Source organism: Neofelis nebulosa, chromosome 12 (assembly GCF_028018385.1).
Source record: "Neofelis nebulosa isolate mNeoNeb1 chromosome 12, mNeoNeb1.pri, whole genome shotgun sequence".
In the NCBI taxonomy this organism is placed as follows: Eukaryota; Metazoa; Chordata; class Mammalia; order Carnivora; family Felidae; genus Neofelis; species Neofelis nebulosa.
Window position 1 is genome coordinate 24,819,293 of NC_080793.1, and position 19,047 is coordinate 24,838,339.

Here is a 19,047-nt window from a genome sequence, read left to right on the forward strand (position 1 = left end):
CATCCATGGTAGGGAAGGCAAGTAAATTTCATCTTTTGTGCCTACTTTGTTTAGTTGATAGTGGTTCTCTACAATGTTCTGTTGAGGAGTTTTCAAATATATTTATTTGTAAAGTTTACTTATTTTTTGAGAGAGAGCACAAGACAGAGAGAGGGGGACAGAGGATCCAAGGTGGGCTGTGTGCTGACAACAGAACCCAGTGTGGGGCTCGAACTTGCAAACTGCGAGATCACGACCTGAGCCGAAGTCAGACACTCAACCGACTGAGTCGCCTGGGTGCCCCAAGGATCTTGAGGCTATGTTAGGCTCAGGGAGAAAGAGATCAGTGGCTGATTAGCAATGTCTGCCTTGGACTTAGCAAAGAAAAGTGGTAATTCCTATTTGGAATTTGAATGCATGTCTGTTTGATTACTTTTTCACATGATCTCTCCTCCTCCACCGTGCATACATACCACTTGATACGTGACTTACACACTGCATGGTTTTTTGTTTTGCTTATTTTTTAATTCCAGTAGAGTTAACACAGTGTTAAATTACTTTCAGGTGTACCATATAGTGATTCAATTCTCTATATTACTGGGTGCTCATTAAGATAAGTGTACTCTTAATCCCCTTCACCTAGTTCCCCTCTCCCTCCCCCCCCTCTTTTGTAACCATCTGTTCTCTACAGTTAAAGAGTCTATTGGTTTGTCTCTTTTGTTTCCTTTGTTCGTTCATACACATTCCATTGTAGGCACTGGATTTTGTGCACAGCAAGTGCTCAGCACAATTCAGCAAATGTTTGTAGAGACACTTGGAGAACTCCAAGATACAATGCTGGAGAATCCTCTCCCGCCTGTGTTTGCTTTATCTCTGGGGCTTTTATCTCGATACCTTGGGGAAGGGTGGGGGGAGGTCTGTGGACATTAATTGTTGTTTAAGAGCTACCTCTTTGGCTTCAAGAGAGCCGCTTTGTCACCCTGAGGACCACTGTCAGATTCTCACCATATCCCAAGCACTATGCTGCTGCTTTAGACACACTCTTATTTCGCAAATCCCCACAGCAGCCAATGATATAGGTATTATTTTCTCTGCCAGAAAGCTTTCTGTTGCAAGAAATGTGAAACCTGACTATAAAACTGGTTTAAATGATCAGGGAATTGGTTCTGCAACAGGAAGGCCAAAGGCAGCTTGATCCACTCCCGAGTCCATTTTACTTCCACTGTATCCTAGATGTCCGTGGAGGCTGTTCTTGCCTGAGGCGGTTGGAGCGGGGCCAACAAAGAAAACTCAAGTAGCCTTGTGATTTGGAGGAGAGGCCTAAAAGCATACATCCTATGAGCTAGAGGATCGGACGGACTGTGCGTACCCTTCTCAAATTTAGTTTGTGGGTCCTACACCTCAGTATTTTAATTTGTCTCTGCTCTCAACCACAAGAATGCCTAGCAGAAACATTCTCAGCGTTTCAGTAGCATTTCCTGAAGGAAGCACAAACAGGCTTTTTGAAAGGCTACTGCTCATGCACTTGCTCAGCAAACCCTGAGCTTCTGCTTTGTACTATGAATGTCATACGCTGTGTCTGGTGCCGGGGACACAGAGATGAAGCAAACCCATGTAAACCGCTTAACTTTGACCATAGAGTGCTAAGTACAGCCATAGCATGGTGAGCAAAATTCTGTGGGAACCCAGCCTTACATTAGACCATATAAATGTTAGTCTAGTTCGTTTCCAGTGCTGCGGCCATCATTTCTGTCAGAATTCCATTCTTGACTAGAAATTCTATTGGACACTTGTCAGTTCTATTGCTTTGGCTATTAGAACAGTTTTGAAATAGTCAGCATTTTGCCTTTTGCTGCGACTTGGAAGCAGAACACCATGACAGGGGATTTTTGATTTTTGATTTGCTGAGCTGGGGCCCCAAACAGTTTAGGCAACCTTACTTTGGTAAAATGGAACTTTTTTTTTTTTTTTTTTTTCCCTAAGAGAGCTGAGTCTTCGGTTGGAGGAGGACAGAGGATGCTTGGTCTTTGTTACCTCACCTACTTTTTTGGGTAGGTTCTGAGCCCCTGTGGCTAGAGGACAGAAGGCCAGACATGGAAGGAACTCTTCATGGAAAGAGATACAATACACTGAGTACAAGTTGCCCGGTTTAGGGTTTGGGTCACAAAAGGGCACAGGGTGGGCAAGTCAGGGAGAGGGACTTCCTCCCCATCTCTGAGTGGAACCCAGCTCTTTGGCACTCTGAGGATTAGAAGTTTGGGAGTATCCAGGATCTGGGAATAGTGACATAGGCACTGGCAATTCTATGATAGGAACTGGAGTCAGGCAGCGGTGTGGGCAGCAGGGTGGATATAGGGTGGTTGGTGGTGGACTCATGGCTCTGGGCATTTGTAAGATACCCTCTTTGGGATTCCCTACTCATTACCGAGGACTTTTTGGGAGGGAGGCTAAGGCTTTATTGCAATATAAATAAGAGCTTGGGATCAGTGTAAAACAGGCACCGAAAGCAAATGTGGCCATGATTGCAACCATAGTCTCAGCAGCTCTAGACAAAGTAAAGAAGTAAAGCAAATATAAGACCACTGAAGCAATATATTTACAGAGTCAAAGTCCAAAGATCACTTGAAAAACAAGAGCTGTGACCTGAAACCTAAAAAAAAAATGGGATGGAAAGGAATTATTTTTTCTTTTACTTTATGCTCTGAATCCCCTTGCCTCCAACCCTTAGTAAGCAACAGTTTCTTCATCTGAAACCTGTGGATAATGACATTTGTCCTGTGTACTTTAGAAGAGAAACAAAAATTCTGTTTAAATTGGGGCACCTGGGTGGCTCAGTCGGTTGGGTGTCTGGCTTCGGCTCAGGTCACGATCTCACGGTTTGTGGGTTCAAGCCCCACGTCGGGCTCTGTGCTGACAGCTCAGAGCCTGGAGCCTGCTTCAGATTCTGTGTCTCCCTCTCTCTGTGCCCCTCACCCGCTTGTGTTCTGTCTTTCTCTCTCTCTCTCCAAAATAAATAAACATTAAAAAAAATTTTTAAATTATGTTTTTTTTTTTTAAATTTTTTTTTTCAATGTTTATTTATTTTTGGGACAGAGAGAGACAGAGTATGAACGGGGGAGGGACAGAGAGAGAGGGAGACACAGAATCGGAAACAGGCTCCAGGCTCTGAGCCATCAGCCCAGAGCCCGACGCGGGGCTCGAACTCACGGACTGTGAGATCGTGACCTGGCTGAAGTCGGACGCTTAACCGACTGTGCCACCCAGGTGCCCCAAATTATGTTTAAATTAATATGAAAACTTATTGAAAACCGAAAAAGGGTAACCTGCAGGGTTTCAAAGCAATCACAGATTGGGTACTCAGTAAAGCCTGCCTGCTTGCTCTTTTTTTCTTTTTTCTTTTTCCTTCCTTCTGCCCTCCCCTCTTTCATCTCCTTTTAACAAAAATGTTGTTTTTAGGTGTTGTTTGAGGTGTTAGTAGGCTTGGATCCCAGGACCTTTCCAACATAATAACAGAAGCACTTTGCACTCCCCTGGAGCTTCCTCTTTTTCTTTTCTGAGACAAGAGCTTCTGTTATTATCATTTCCATGTGACAGAGGGGAAATTGGGGTTGGGGCCTCAAGCGACCTGACCCTAGGTCTCAAAAAGAAATAATGGCAGTTTGGGACTCTGGTCTAGGGCTCTTTTACGAATGCAGATAGCTCGCTCACTGACACCTACCCCAATGGCAACAGTAGCTGTACATTACAGTCCACTGAGGAGCTTTAAAAAACATGCCAAAGATCACTTGTCACACCAGTTAGCATAGTAGGTAAAACAATTGACTTAGGAGCCAGATTCTGAGTTTGAATTATGCCTTTACTACTTAGTAGCTGTGTGACCTTGGCTAGGTACTTAACTTCTCTGTGCCTCAGTTTTCCTTTTTGTAAAGTGGGGATAATAACACCATGTTCTCTGTAGGATCTCTCTAAGGATTCAGTGAATGAGGCACTTAGAACAGGGTCTGACATACAGTAATCGCTATTTATTAAAAAAAATTTTTAATGTTTTATTTATTTTTGAGACAGAGACAGAGCATGAGCAGGGCAGGGGCAGAGAAAGAGGCAGACACAGAATCCAAAGCAGGCTCAAGGCTCTGAGCTGTCAGCACAGAACCCACCCAGGTGCACCCCGGTAGTCGCTAGGAAAAAAAAAAAATGTTTATTTATTTTGAAGGAGAGAGAGAGAGAGAGAGAGAGAGAGAGAGAGAGAGAGAGAGAGAGAGAGAGAGAGAGAGAGAACGAGCAGGAGAGGGACAGAGAGAGAGAATCCCAGGTAGGACCTGAGCCGTCAGCGCAAAACCTGACCGAGAACCTGATGCAGCCTCCATCACCCCATTGAGATCATGACCTGAGCCGAAATGGAGTCAGATGCTTAATGAACTGAGCCAGCCAGGTGCCCCTGCTATTTAAAGTCCTACACCAGAGCAAGCACTTTGCTTCTTAAATAAACCAATAAAATTGAATGTGGGGATCGTCTTGCACAAGTGCTCCTCCACCCTGGGATTCTAATGTACAGCCTGGATTTTCAAACTGTGAACGTAGTGCCTCTTGGAATTCCGCCCCTTGAAAAGTTAACTTTAACCAATGGGTGAGGAACTTTTTTTTTTATCTCTCTGCAGATGATGAGCTCAGAAACCTGTTACCTGCATCTGCAGGGACCAATGGGCGGAGGAAATTGGGGGAGAAAGAACACTCTCCACACCCTCTGGGAATTGTAGTTCCCCGTGGGGCCTGTAGGCGCTCAGTGGCCAGCTAGGAACTACAATGTCCATAATGCTGCGCGCAGAGCGCCTTTACCTCTTTCCCGCGACTCTCGCTCGGCTTTCCAGTACCGCCTCTTGGCGGCGGCAGCAGAGGCACCATGGCCGACGACGGCCGCCCTGCCGAGGCGCCCAGCCCACGGGGCTCCCCGGGTCGGGCGCCGCGGGTCCCGCGCGCGGTCGGGCCGGGAAGCGGGGCCAGCTGCGGGGAGACCCCTAGGACGCCGGCGCTGGCGCTGCGCTTCGACAAGCCCATCAAGCAGGCCTTCTACAACACGGGGGCCGTGCTGTTCGTGTGCCTGTGCTGCGGCGCCGCCGTGCTCGTCTACTTCATCCTGGAGGCCTTCCTGCGGCCACTGCTGTGGGCCGTGCTGTGCGGCACCTTCCTGCACCCCTTCAAGAGCTCGCTGACGCGCCTGGGCCGCCACTGGCTGCAGCGCCTGCACCGCGCGCACACGCCCATCGTGCTGGCCGCGCTGCTGCTGCCGCTCTGCTTCGCCGACTACGGCGTTGAGGCCCTGGGCGAGCAGGCGCTGCGTCGCCGCCGCCTGCTGCTGCTGCTGGGCGCCGGCGGCCCGCTCCTCTACGGCCTCTACTGCCTCGGCAGCTACCTGGGCGTGCAGGTGCTGCTGGCGCACGCCGGCGCGCTCATCTGCCGCGGGCTGGACTACTTCAGCAGCCTGTGGGTGAGTGAGCGGCCACTCGGACACGGTCCGTGGGCCCAGGGCACCCCTCAACACACACCCGGCTCCCGAGGGTGCCATCCTGCAGCTCCTCCTCACTATGCAGGGACCGTCAGAAGTCTCCGCCCTCCTTCCCGTGCACCTAAGGAACTTGGCCCACTTCCTTCCAAAGAGAGGGCGGGTGTGGTTTGAAACAGCTGTCCTGTCCCCGCCCCCATTTTGATACTCTAAGGTGGTTGTGTCCCTAGTTTGGGAATCGCAGTTCCGCTTTTCAGGTTGACTTGAGCATGGGGGGGTGGACTTGAATTTACCCCTGGGCAGAGTGCGGGGCGGTGGGGGTGGGGTCCGACCATCTTTAGTTCTCACGGGAGACTTTTCTGGATATCAGCTGGAAGGGACCTTAGAGATCCTAGTCCAGCTTGTCATCCTGCAGATGGGAGAAGTGACTACTTACCAGGCTAGGGCTAGTTAGGGACAAAGAAGGGACGGATTGACTCAAGTTTCTCAAGTCATAAGACGAAGTTAGCTTCAAAGGCCGTTGCTGCTTCTGAGTTCAGGAGCTTTCGAGTATACTTGGTGTGAGGCACCTGGGCCTGCTCCCACGCCACACTCGACTTCTTGGGAACCACTTGTGGAGGGACTGCTGTACCAGAGTACCTTGGCTCCCGCCTGGATTACTTAAGCAGACTGAGTAAAGAAGAGGTAGATTTGCTTCTTGGATCGCCCTGCGCTTATTCATAGAAAATTTGGGAGCTTTAGAATTGGAAAGGATTTCAAAGATAATCTAGTGGCACATTTCCTAACTCAGACTAGATTCTAGACCAGTTAATCCTCAACTATTTAACTGAGGGCTATTAAAAACAGGTGAATATTTCAATAAACTACCATTTAAAAATAATTTTCTTTGCTTTGTCAGTGTTCAGTGCACCTTGACATCAAGTTGCAAAATGATACCCCTTATGTGTGAAACAAAGTTTTGAGGTTACTGGTGGAGTGATAATTGATTCCAGAACTCCTGTATTCTCTTGTTCTGTCACTACCACCTCTCAGTTTCCATTAAAAGGGGATTGAACGTGTTGGTGGATGCTAGGGTTTGTAGGGGTTTAAAACGAGTAAGATGCAGGCTTTGTCTTCAAGGTCATGGAATCATACGTGAACATGTTCTCATGGAGATGGCAGACAGACACATCATTACCAACCCATTATGGGCCAGCAAGATACTGGGGAGCACCTCATCCATATTTGGGATGCTGTCTGTGTGTGCAACTGCTAAGTGATCAGACCAGCTTTGGCCTCCAAGTGGCCTGGGCCATTTCAGTTGTAGAAAAGAGGGATGTGGAATGACCTTTGAACTCCTGGGGCTTGCTGGATTGTCAGGTGGGAGTGATCCTGGAGTTTTTTTACTGCCAGATGCCTGCCACTTCTCAGGAGAGGCTTCTGAGGCACAGAGAATGTGATCGTCCCAAAGTCACATAACTTGTGAAGAAATCCAGAGTATGCTTCATCTCCTTTACCCTGTTATTTATACCTTCCGTGCTCTTTCTTGTTTCACAGTTCAGTTGACTGCCTCATATAAGACCGAATATTATATGCTGTTAAGAAATATAAATACTGTGACCTGATTCCTACCCTCAAGAAATTCAGTCTTGTCAAAGGCAGACGCATGTACAGTTTCTGCTGACATTTTGACTGTTGATACTGCAATTTAGTGTAAATTACTGTGGGCAAGACCAAATAGCATATCCATGAAACTATAGGAAATTGGAAAGTGAAAGATCTAACGTATAAATAACGTAATTTCATACTATACTAAGAAGTTGAATATATGGATAAATTGACAAGATTAGTGGAAAGTGGGGCATTTCTGCCAGTTACTCTCAGTGAAAAATGAGATGCGGAATTGAGTACCAGTGAAGAAGTGCCTGTAGCTGAATGTATGTAGTTCTGAATATCTTTTTTACAGTGGAGAAACCCTCATTTTTGTACTTTACTCGAATACCCTTGTATGAGTTGTGAATGAATGGAAGAGGAGTAAGGGCCAATATTAATTTGGCTAGAAGGCGGGAGGAAGATCTAGCCAATTAATGATTTTTGTTGTTTATTTTGAGAGAGAGGGAGAGAGAGAGCGCTCAGGGGGAGGGGCAGATAGAAAAGGAGAGAGAATCGTAAGAGGCTCCTTGTTGTCAGCACAGAGCCCGGCCCTGGAGCTCTGTCTCATGAGCCATGAGAGCAAGACCTGAGCCGACATCAAGAGTTGATGTTTAACCCACTGAGCCACCCAGGCACCCCCGATTAGTGATTTTTTTTTTTTTTTAACGTTTATTTATTTTTGAGACAGAGAGAGACAGAGCACGAACGGGGGAGGGTCAGAGAGAGAGGGAGACACAGAATCTGAAACAGGCTCCAGGATCTGAGCAGTCAGCACAGAGCCCGATGCGGGGCTCGAACTCACATACCTCGAGATCGTGACCTGAGCCGAAGTCGGACGCTTAACCGACTGAGCCACCCAGGCGCCCCCCAATTAGTGATTTTTAAAAGGCTTGCAAGAGCTGTTTGGCTACAGTGATGGGGTCACAGGAAAAGAGTGGAGGAAAACAAAACTATTGTAAAAGAGAGTATGACTTAACTAGAAGTGCATAGGAGTGGTAGAGGGGCTTAAATTGAACCAGTGGGTCCCCTAGGTTGATCTGAATTTGAGAGAAACAAGGCTTGAAGTTGTGGTTTCTTGCAGCAACCCTTAGGGGTGGGCGGGTAGATGGGGGAGAGGTGTACTTGGGAAGCAGAGACAGGGAGTCCTCAGCTCTCCGCCAAAAGGGCAGATTAAGGCCTGACCTGAAGTGAAGGAACGTCGTGTGACTGGGCAAGGAGCCCACTCTGTAACTTTCCTGTCTCAGAGTTCACAGTCGGTGTGGTTCTGTGAGCCCACACAGAGCTGTCTTGGTATAGAGAAAGAGTCCATATTTTCTAGACAACTTGTAAATTTGAACCTGCTGCTGAAGAGAGACATAGATAGGAAAGGGAGGGAGAAAAGTTACATTTAAGCAAATCTACGTTTTGGGGAGCCGACATTTCATACCTTTAAGATCCAACTTTTGAGCATCTATCACATGCCAGGCACTGTATCAGGTGCTTTCATGGGTGTTGTTTTCTTTCTTTCTTTTTTTTTTTTTTCATGGGTGTTGTTTTCTACTTACAATTATCCTGTGAAGAATGAGAGAGGGATTTCATTGGTGTAAAGACTGGTTTAGAGATTGATCTGTTTATTCCGACAGTAAATGGTTCAGCCCAATCAGCAAAATTCTTTTGTCAGCAAAACTCTTAGTAACCTTTGATAAGAATTTTTAAAAGTTTCCCCCTACTTTGTTGTGTTTATTTTTATTTTATTTAGAAAATTTTTATAATGTTTTATTTATTTTTGACAGAGCATGAGTGGGTGAGGGGCAGAGAGAGAGGGAGACACAGAATCTGAAGCAGGCTCCAGGCTCTGAGCTGTCAGCACAGAGCCCGACATGGGGCTCAAACTCACCGTGAGATCATGACCTGAGCTGAAGTCAGACACAACCGACTGAGCCACCCAGGCGCCCCTACTTTGTTGTGTTTAAATGTTTTAGTTTAACTTTTTAGAATAGAAACTGATTTTAGTTATTTGGGGAAAAATGTAGAAGAATATCAGGACTGGACTAACCACAAATGTTCCCCCAAAGACCCTTGGACTCTAGTCTTCTAGAAACCTTGGTCATCACTTTCCTTCTTTTATCTTTGTATCTGTTCAGCTATTTCCAAGTCCTGTACAGTTTTCCTCTCTAGTGGCTTCCATACCTGTGTTCTCCTTTGTTGCCAATTTATCCTTCTAGTTCTGTTCCTCTTCACCTCATTTTTGGGTTTCTTCAGTCTCTTAACACCCTATTCCGCTTGCAAGTGAAAGACGAAGCATTTATGGTGTGAATAATTCTTTTAAACAGTTTGAAATATATTAAAATTTTTTAGGGACTTCAGAAGTAATTTCTAAGCACTTAAAAAAAAAAAAAATCACCTGTTGCACCAAGCTCACCTGTGACACAGTCCTTGGGGCCCTTGGCGTCTTCCCATGATGTAGAGTTATCAAGATAAAACTGAAAAGCAAATTCCCTCTCCTCCCCTACCCCTTCTTCTTTGCTGGGAGTGTTTTGATCTTCCTGTCCCTCTTACTTAGTCCATACATGTTAGAAGATTTGGAGACCCTCTATAGTTTTTGTGTAATAGTAATAGATTTGATTTCTTCCACGGTTTCTGATCCCATTGTTTCCATTTTACTTTATAAAGAAGTATGAGGTAGAGGGGCGCCTGGGTGGCGCAGTCGGTTAAGCGTCTGACTTCAGCCAGGTCACGATCTCACGGTCCGTGAGTTCGAGCCCCGCGTCAGGCTCTGGGCTGATGGCTCAGAGCCTGGAGCCTGTTTCCGATTCTGTGTCTCCCTCTCTCTCTGTCCCTCCCCCGTTCATGCTCTGTCTCTCTCTGTCCCAAAAATAAATAAACGTTGAAAAAAAAAATTAAAAAAAAGAAGTATGAGGTAGAAAGAATAGTGGCAGAAGGTGAGAAGACTGTAAATTCTACTTATTTAATTTTTTTTTTTTTTTAAATTTTTTTTTTTTCAACGTTTTTTATTTATTTTTTGGGACAGAGAGAGACAGAGCATGAACGGGGGAGGGGCAGAGAGAGAGGGAGACACAGAATCGGAAACAGGCTCCAGGCTCCGAGCCATCAGCCCAGAGCCTGACGCGGGGCTCGAACTCACGGACCGCGAGATCGTGACCTGGCTGAAGTCGGACGCTTAACCGACTGCGCCACCCAGGCGCCCCTAATTTTTTTTTTTTCATAAGTAATCTCCCCAGTGTGGGGCTCAGACTCATGACCCTGAGATCAAGAGTCCCATGCCCTTTTGACTGAGCCAGCCAGGTGCCCCGAGACTGTAAATTCTCAACTGAGCTCTGTCAATAGCTTGTTCTGTGACCTTTGACCGGCCAGGGCTCTTCTATGGGCTACTCCACTCCAGCTGTGTGAAGCGTAGGGTTGGCTTCCATGATTTCTCAGCTTCCTTGCACGGTTCCCAAGTGTTTGGCGGTACTGCCCAAGAGGCTCTTAGTCAGCCAGCCGGGCCCACTCCCTTCCACTTCTGAACCCTTGTCTAGGTGTGCTTTTGCTTGCCTGGCATCAGTAAGGAGGAAAGTTGCCAGTGCTTAGGTTCTTTCTCAAAGACGCTGATTATAAAAGATACTTGACTCTAAGTTCCCACACCACAAAAGAGAATAGTTTTCAAATTGGGATAAAGCTGTTTTAAAGGAGAAAGAAATAGCTGAAGCAATCACTGATTGAGATTTGTACATTTGTGCAGTTGGGATTATGCATCAGGGGCTGCTGCTGGGAAGTTGTTCTCGCTGTGAAAGACTTGGGAAACTGTTTTGGCAATAACGTGCAACAGAAGCAAGCCCAGTTGTTTTTCCGGTTAGTGCCCACATGGCAATAAATAAAACCATCTAAAAGGCAAAGTCTACTTATGTTTTATGCACTTAGTATTTTATCAGAAAAGCCTATGTGGTTAATAAGCCTGATGAAAGGAAAATGTGATTATTAGTTTGTAGTGCTAAATAAATGTTGCCAGTTTTTATGAGACATTTTATGTGGTATTGAGCACACATTGGTGCTTTAAAGTGAGTATTAAATGTGTATTTTGAAAAGGATACATTGTTTTAAAGAACACACATTTGAGAAAGTATGCTCTCTTATATATAAACTGTGGTTCATTGATTTCCTCCATAGCTGGAAGCAAATTCATACTTGAACAGGATTGTTCAGATGCTAAGCGGAGAGACAAATATAAAACTCTTAAAGACAGACTTTTAGAAATCCATACTAGAAATTATATTTGTAATTTGAAAGTACAAAATCCTTATTTTTGGTGAATTTATTTTAAAGAATATTTAGCAGTTTCAAAAATTGGTTCAAGTAAAACATGTTATATAAAAAACAACTTAAGCAACATAGAAGTCTGTATGGTAAAGTGAATAGTTTCTTTGCCACCATTCCCACAGGGTAACATGTTACTATTGTTAACTGATGAATAACCAAAATTTCTTTGTGTGCTTATATGAACATATAAAGTATGGGGCATTTGTTTTTCAAAACAAAAATGGGGTAACATATATATACAATTTTGCACCTTGTTCTTTCATTTATCTTTGTATTATACGTATCTTTCCTTGTTAGCACTTCTAGAACAGCTTTCTTTTTAATAGTACTATAGTATAAAAAAATTTTTTTTTCCAGATGTCTTTTAGAAAATATTGTAGCTCTGAATATGTGTTAGGATAATCTGATAAACATTTTTCAAAAATTGGTAATTTATGTAATCATAACGGTTTAATAAGAAATCTATAAAGTGTTTATAAATGGTCATACTTTTTGAGCTAATAATATCCTGTGAATCTTTTCTGAGGAGACGCTTCAGAATACTGGGGGAAAATATCCATAGGTCAAAAGAGGTTTGTTTTTTTTTTTTAATTTTTTTTTAATGTTTATTCATTTTTTGAGAGACAGAGTGTGAGTGGGGGAGGGGCAGAGAGAGAGGGAAACAGAATCCAAAGCAGGCTCCAGGCTCTGGATGGACAGCACATAGCCTGATGTGGAACTCGAGCCCACAAACCGCGAGATCATGACCTGAGCCAAACTCAGACGCTTAACCCATTGAGCCACCCAGGCGCCCCAAAAGAGGTTTTTTAAGTTCAAAACGTTTGCAGAGTGCCTGGGTGTCTCAGTCAGTTAAGCATCTGACTCTTGATTTCAGCTCAGGTCATGATCTCAACGAATGGTTTGTGGGATTGAGCTCTGCATTGGGCCCTGTGCTGTCAGTGTAGAGCCTGTTTGGGATTCTCTCTCTCTCCTCCTCTCTGGCTCTCCCCTGCTTATACTTTCTCTCTCTCTCTCAAAATAGATAAATAAACTTTAAAAAAAAATCTTTAAAAAAAAACCTCAAAAAACATGTGCTGTTTATAAAGATGAAAATACTTTTAGAAAATTCAACACTTGAAGGAAAGCAGAAAGAAGCAAATTGCCCCCTGAAATCCAACTATCCAGAGATACTATTTTTAAATATTTGGGCTGAGTGTATTTTCACCAATACAGATTTACACACGTGTGCATTTATACTGTCATTGAATGTAGATATTCATCATACCTCTGAAAGTCTGAAAAATTGTTCCAGTTTCTGGAGGTACCATTATTTAAAGAGTCCTTTACAAAATGACATTTAGGTTATTTTTTAAAATATTTTTTGCAGCCGCAGTGAACATTTTCAGATCTGTGTGCACAGTATATGGAACTTCTATAAACCAAACTAGGAACTTCCGTAAACCAAGTTCCTAGAAGTAGAATTGGGGAGTGTATTTAATAAGTGGGTGTTTTAAACTGAAATAAGGCTATCAGTGGGTTTCAGGTTTACTAGGTGAAAACATGTGCTTCTCTTTAGACCATGAGTCTCCCTCTGAAGTATGCAGTCTCTTTTCTCTCCCCGTAGGTGATACTGATTCCTTATGAGTACAGGTAAGAAACAGAAACTTACTAGAAGTCAGTTTAAAAACCATCAGAGGCTTAATCTCTGAAAGCAGGTTCTTGTGCTTTGTTATCCCTGACTTATGGTCAGCTTTTGCTCACACAAAATATTCCATTTTTAGACAGCTATAGTTTGTTAGAAAAATGTATCCTCATGTTGAGCTGCAGTGTGGTGTTTCCTGATTCCCACCTATTGTTTCTGCTCTCAGGACTACAGGGGTTAAGGCGAATGCCTCTCCCAGATGACTTTTTCCCAGCTGTTTGAAGATAGCTATCAAATCCTCATATTTTCTTCTTTTTTTTCCTAAATGGAGCAGTTTTTTACCACCCCCCCCCCCCCAACTATAGTTTGTATCTCCTATGTGGTGATTTCTGTTTCCTTTCCCAGTCTGAATGTTATGGCTGTGGTTTTGATAGTGCAGAAGTCATTGCAACAATCATTTTTCCTGATATGAGCATTATTAATAGGCACTCACACTATTTATACTCCTGACTCACACTGAACTGAAAAGTAGCCTAGCCATCCTCTTCCCATTCAGTACTTTGCAGGTGAGTTTGAACCTAAGAGCAGATTTTTGTATCTTTCTATTAAATTTAATCTTTTTTGAATTAGCCATTGTTCTAGCTTCAGGATATCTTTTTGAATCATTATAGTCATCTCCGTTTTTATTTATTTTTTTTTTCAACGTTTTATTTTATTTTATTTTTTTTTATTTATTTTTGGGACAGAGAGAGACAGAGCATGAACGGGGGAGGGGCAGAGAGAGAGGGAGACACAGAATCGGAAACAGGCTCCAGGCTCCGAGCCATCAGCCCAGAGCCTGACGCGGGGCTCGAACTCACGGACCGTGAGATCGTGACCTGGCTGAAGTCGGACGCTTAACCGACTGCGCCACCCAGGCGCCCCATCATCTCCGTTTTTATTGACTGTTGCCAATTTTGTGTAATCTGTGAATTCAATTAATATGCTTTCTAGTCTCTTACCTGAATTACTGACTCAATGTTTCATGGCATGGGGCTGATTACCCCTGTGTGCACTGAAGACTGACCATTTGCTGAGGATCATTTTTTAACGATTTGGTATGCAAGTGTGCTATTATTATACTCTGATTTCATTCTGAGCTCTACAGCCCTGCTTCAAATTCTCTGAATTCCCAGGTTAAATTTGTGTGGTTCTGCAAGCTTGAACTGTTTTGATGCAGCTGTAGTTCCACTTCCCATGTGCTCATATAGCTGGGGCTTAAGATCTCTTGAATATTTCATCTAATAGAGTTGCTTGAAGAAATATCCTTTTCATTATAAAGGAATTTGTGCTCATTAAAGGCACTTTGGAAGATACAGAAAAAGGAAAAGGAAAACCAGAATCTTATCACCCAAATACAATTACTAACTTCTTAGTACATTTACTTTTCCTCCTACCATGCAGTAGCTATAATCATGTCACATGTGTTTTTTATATTTTGCTTTTTCTTTAAGCACATCTTAAGAGTGTTTTTAACTCTATAGTTTTTGTTTAAAAAAAACTAACACTGTAATGGTTGAATAACATTTTATTGAGTGAATCCTCTGTAGTTACTTCCCAGTTGAACTTTTGGGTTATTCACTTTTCACTATCCTAAAGTTTACTCTGATGAGCTTCTTTACATTATAGAGATTTTTTCAGAATTTATTATTATTTAGTAAGGTTCCAAAGCTGAAGTCTAAGGTCAGAAGCTAAAAACATTTTTAAGACCAGAAGACTATTATTTTTTTGTTTTATTTATTTATACAGTAGAGGGGAGGGGCAGAGAGGGAGAGAGAATCCCAAGCAGGTTCCGCACTGGTCAGCACAGAGCCTGACGTGGGCCTCGATCCCAGGAACAATGAGATCATGACCTGAGCTGAAATCAAGTGGGACGCTTAACCAACTGAGCCACCCAGGCTCCCTCAGAAGACTGTTTTTATTGATTGATACAACCCAAATAAAGTAGGAGATGTTTTTTTTTTTTTTTTTTTTTCCCTGTCTTTTGTAGTAATCACATCAGTTCCTTTTTCTTCATTCTCTGAATTGGAACTTAAAGTTCTTTTTTTTTTTTTTTTGCTTTAGTTTGCCTCCCCCCCCCCCCCCCCCCCCCCGCCCCAGGGTTCAGGTTATTTTAATAGGTTTATGATGCTCACATTGTTTTCCATCTTTTGTAAATATTAATAGAGTTTCTGTGTGGGCTGTGCAGGTGTTTCCAAGTGCTAGAGTCATTTAGTTTTGGTGTAGGGAAAACTGAGAGGGGGACCCTGGTGGTTCCTCTGTTCTCAACTCAACTCTCTCTGTCTCTTCCTCTGGTAATATTTTTTTTCAGCTACACTTCTTCAGCTGTCCACATAACTCTGGATTAGGTTTAACCATCTGTTACCTAGATTACTTCGGGGTCACACTTCAGCTGGCTGCCTTCTTGCTAGCTTTAAAAAAAATTCTTCTCACAGTTAACAACGTATTTCATAGACTGTGATGGAATCTTTTAACCCGATTGTTTTGGGAAAGCTTTCTTTTTTGTTGCTGTACTTTTCTAAATATTCATCTATAGAGCAAACTCGAAGAATTCCATGACTTAAGCTCTTGATTTAAGTCCATGGCTTAAAAATTGAATATTTTATCTTAAGTATCTTTATGCATCAAATAGTTTTGAACTTTAAAGTATCTTAAAACTTTGTGGTTTTTTTTTTTTGGTTAAGATTTTTTGCCTTTTAAGATTTTATTTTTATTTTTTATTTTTTTAAATGTTCATTTTTGAGAAAGCGAGAGCGCGAGCAGGGGCAGGGCAAGCAGGGGTGGGGGGTGGGGGTGGGGCAGAGGATCCGAAGCAGGCTCCGTTCTGACAGCAGAGAGCCAGATGTGGAGCTTGAACTTACCATGAGATCATGACCTGAGCTGAAGTTGGATGCTTAACTGACAGAGCCACCCAGTGCCCTTAAGATTTTATTTTTAAGTAATCTCTACACCCAGTATGGGGCTGGGACTTGCAACCCGGGATCAAGAGTCACATGCTGCACCAACTGAGCCAGCCAGGTGCCCCAAGACTATTGAAATAATACAACCATATATGCTGGATTTCAAAACTTGATTCGCTTAAACAGAAGAAGGTCTACACACATGTCATTTAGCACACCACCACCTCCATCCCATCTGTGTTATATCCACAGCTCTCATGCTGTATAGATGTCTGCAGATTTTGTACGAATGTATGTTTATTTTCATGTGTGTATATTAACAACTGTGTCTGTATTTCATTTATTTAAGATCTGGACACTGGTAGTTGGCTATGTGTTGGCTGTCTCATTCAAGTGGAATGCAAGCACTGAACGCTACTTGAGAGCAGTTTCAATTCCTGTCTGGATTATACTGCTTTTTCATTTAGGTGGGTCCCTTTCTCTAAGAAAGTCTAGCTTAAGATCAGCAGAGGCTGATTGTTTGAATTGAAGTGAATTTTTTTGTAGTGTTGTGTGTTGCATTTAACATTCTTTAAAATATTCTTTAGAACATGTTCTGCTTTATTCTTTCTTTAGTCTTTAATAAAGATGTCGTAACATGTCTATCTTTTGATTATATTGAATGTTCATTTTCAAAAGGTCCTTTGAAAATAAATATATCTTAAAAAGTAAAGCACACTTACAGTGTCATGGCCATTTATGAGTGTCATACTTCAGGAGGATATAGATAAGCAGTTAAGTGTGTGAGAAACAGTTACAGGAACCAGAGGTATTTACGCCGGGTAAGAGAAGGGGACTGGGCTACACGAGTGGGGAGGAAGAAGAGGGAAGGAGAAAATAAAATATGGAAGCCTATTTGAAGGACTGTCCCGTGAAAGAATGGTTTAAACAGATCTCTCTACCTATGGGGGAGAGACGTCAGAGCAAGGAGTAGCTTCAGGGAGACAAATCTGTTCAACGTAAAGACGATTAGTGTCAGCTGCTCAAAAGAATGAGTTTCCTGGTATTTGGGACTCTACTGTTAGCTGAATGGCTGCTAGGATGTTATAGAGTGATTTTTTTCAGGGACTCTTATCTCCAAGTTAAGACTTAGGGAACATTAGGTTCTAATTTAAAAACAAAATTCAGTAACCTAGAGCAGTAGTTAGCCTACTTAAAGTAGTTTTTAGAGCTACTTACAGTTAAAAATAAAACACCAGAGCTGATTGAAAGTATTTCTTTGCTTAGAGACTGATGTGGAACAAAGCATTGCTTTCTAGCTTTGCTGATATGGAATCCTAGAGGAGTATATTAGCAAGATCCCCTAATGTCCGATGTGACTCATTTTGAATTTGGGGAAGGCAGAGGAGGAGGCAGCAGTTCAGGAAGCTCTAGATTTACTCAGGGAAACGCAAATGCCTGTGGGTAGGTACCTGGTCCTTGGCGCTTGTTAGCATTTTTGCCTTTTAAACTGAGGATACATTGAAGCTTTTTGCAGTGCTGTTCTGGGCCATTTCACCCTCTCTTGAGAGATGGAGTTCACACCCAGTGGTATTTTCAGGAAATGAAATCAGGCTCCATGACTTTAGGTTCCATAACTGATGCAGGTAATTTTGAGGTTAAATGGAAGGTTTGAGTTCAGGATGGTCTTAAATCCTAGGTGTGCATTAGAATGGACTTGATTCCTCAGGTGATATGAGCCCGTTAAGGGGAGGCTGGCACATACCCAATTTTATTTATTTTTTTAAATATTTTTAGTGTTTATTTTTGAGAGAGAGTACAAACAGGGGAGAGGCAGAGAGAGAGGGAGACACAGAATCCGAAGCAGGCTCCAGGCTGTGAGCTGTCAGCACAGAGCCCAATGCGGGGCTCAAACTCCCAAACCATGAGATCATGACCTGAGCCGAAGTTGGACACTCAACCAACTGAGCCACCCAAGCTCCCCTGGCACATACCCAATTTTAGACGAGGGGCCTCAGCAGAGCTGGTTTTAACTGAGACAAACCCTGAATTGAGGCTTCATCTCTCTTAGGGCCTTTACAAAAAAAAAATTTCCCTGTGAAACAATTTTGTTAACGTCCTCTATGGCAAATTGTTATGTCAGTTTACTAACTCTTTTAAAGATGTGTGCTAGGTTTTCAACTAAAAATGTTAACTCTTGATAATTTTCAGCATCCCTGGCGGGTTCATGGAGAATTCCAGTATTCCTGGTTATTGTTTTCCTGATGTCTGTGGGCACCCTCTATGAAAAACAGAATGGAAAAGAGTCTTCTGGTAAGAAATGGAACATTCTATTAATATTACTCTTAAGTGTTTGAGAAAGTAGCTTTATTTTAAAAACATGCAAAGATGAAACTGCTTAACATCTGTTTAAAAATCTGTATTTTCTGAATAGAAAATAAACTTGTTTATAATATTTTAGGTTTTTGTTTTTAAAGTAGGATTCACATATAGCGTGGAGCCCAACATGTGGCTTGAATTCTAAGATCAAGACCTGAGCTGAGATCGGGTCAGACACTTAACCGACTGAGCCACCCAGGTGCCCCTAAAATATTTTAGGTTTTAAGACAGTGCCCCACTTCCCTTCCCCTGCCTTTTAAAAAAAAATTTTTTTTTGCATTTTTAAAAGTATAATTCATATAATATAAAATTAACCATTAACTTTTTTAAGGTGGCATTTAGTACATTCACAATGTTATGTAACCGTTACTTCCGTCTAGTTTCAAGATCTTTTCATCACCCCAGGAGGAAACCCTGTACTCACAGCTAACAATAAAGTTAGGTCATTTATTTGAAATCTTTTTTGTTTAGAAAACTTTTTTCTTAAGTTTATTTATTTTGAAAGAGAGATCACAAGTGGGGGAGGGTCGGAGAGAAGGAGAGACAGAATCCCAAGCAGACTCTGCACCATCAGCACAGAGCCCAGTGTGGGGCTTGAACTCATGAACGCCGAGATCGTGACCTGAGTGGAGATAAAGAGTCGGACGCTTAACCGACGGTGCCACCCAGATGCCCTGAGATCTTTTTTCTTAATGTAGGCATTTATCACTCTAAACTGTCCT

General features: G+C 42.9%; 1 protein-coding gene across 4 annotated transcripts in view; it reads left to right on the plus strand.

The window, feature by feature from the left end:
- The first annotated feature begins 4,837 nt into the window (after nucleotides 1-4,837).
- The window catches only part of TMEM245 (transmembrane protein 245), a 98,225-nt gene continuing 84,015 nt past the window's right edge, over nucleotides 4,838-19,047 (plus strand). For 3 of the 4 annotated variants that reach the window (XM_058694640.1, XM_058694638.1, XM_058694639.1), the window contains exons 1-3: nucleotides 4,839-5,464; nucleotides 16,317-16,434; nucleotides 18,158-18,259. In XM_058694640.1, the coding sequence (XP_058550623.1) occupies nucleotides 4,880-5,464; nucleotides 16,317-16,434; nucleotides 18,158-18,259 (805 nt within the window). In that variant the 5' untranslated portion in view covers nucleotides 4,839-4,879. Of the gene's footprint in view, nucleotides 5,465-16,316; nucleotides 16,435-18,157; nucleotides 18,260-19,047 lie in introns of all 4 variants that reach the window. The other variant, XM_058694642.1, reaches the window with a different exon arrangement.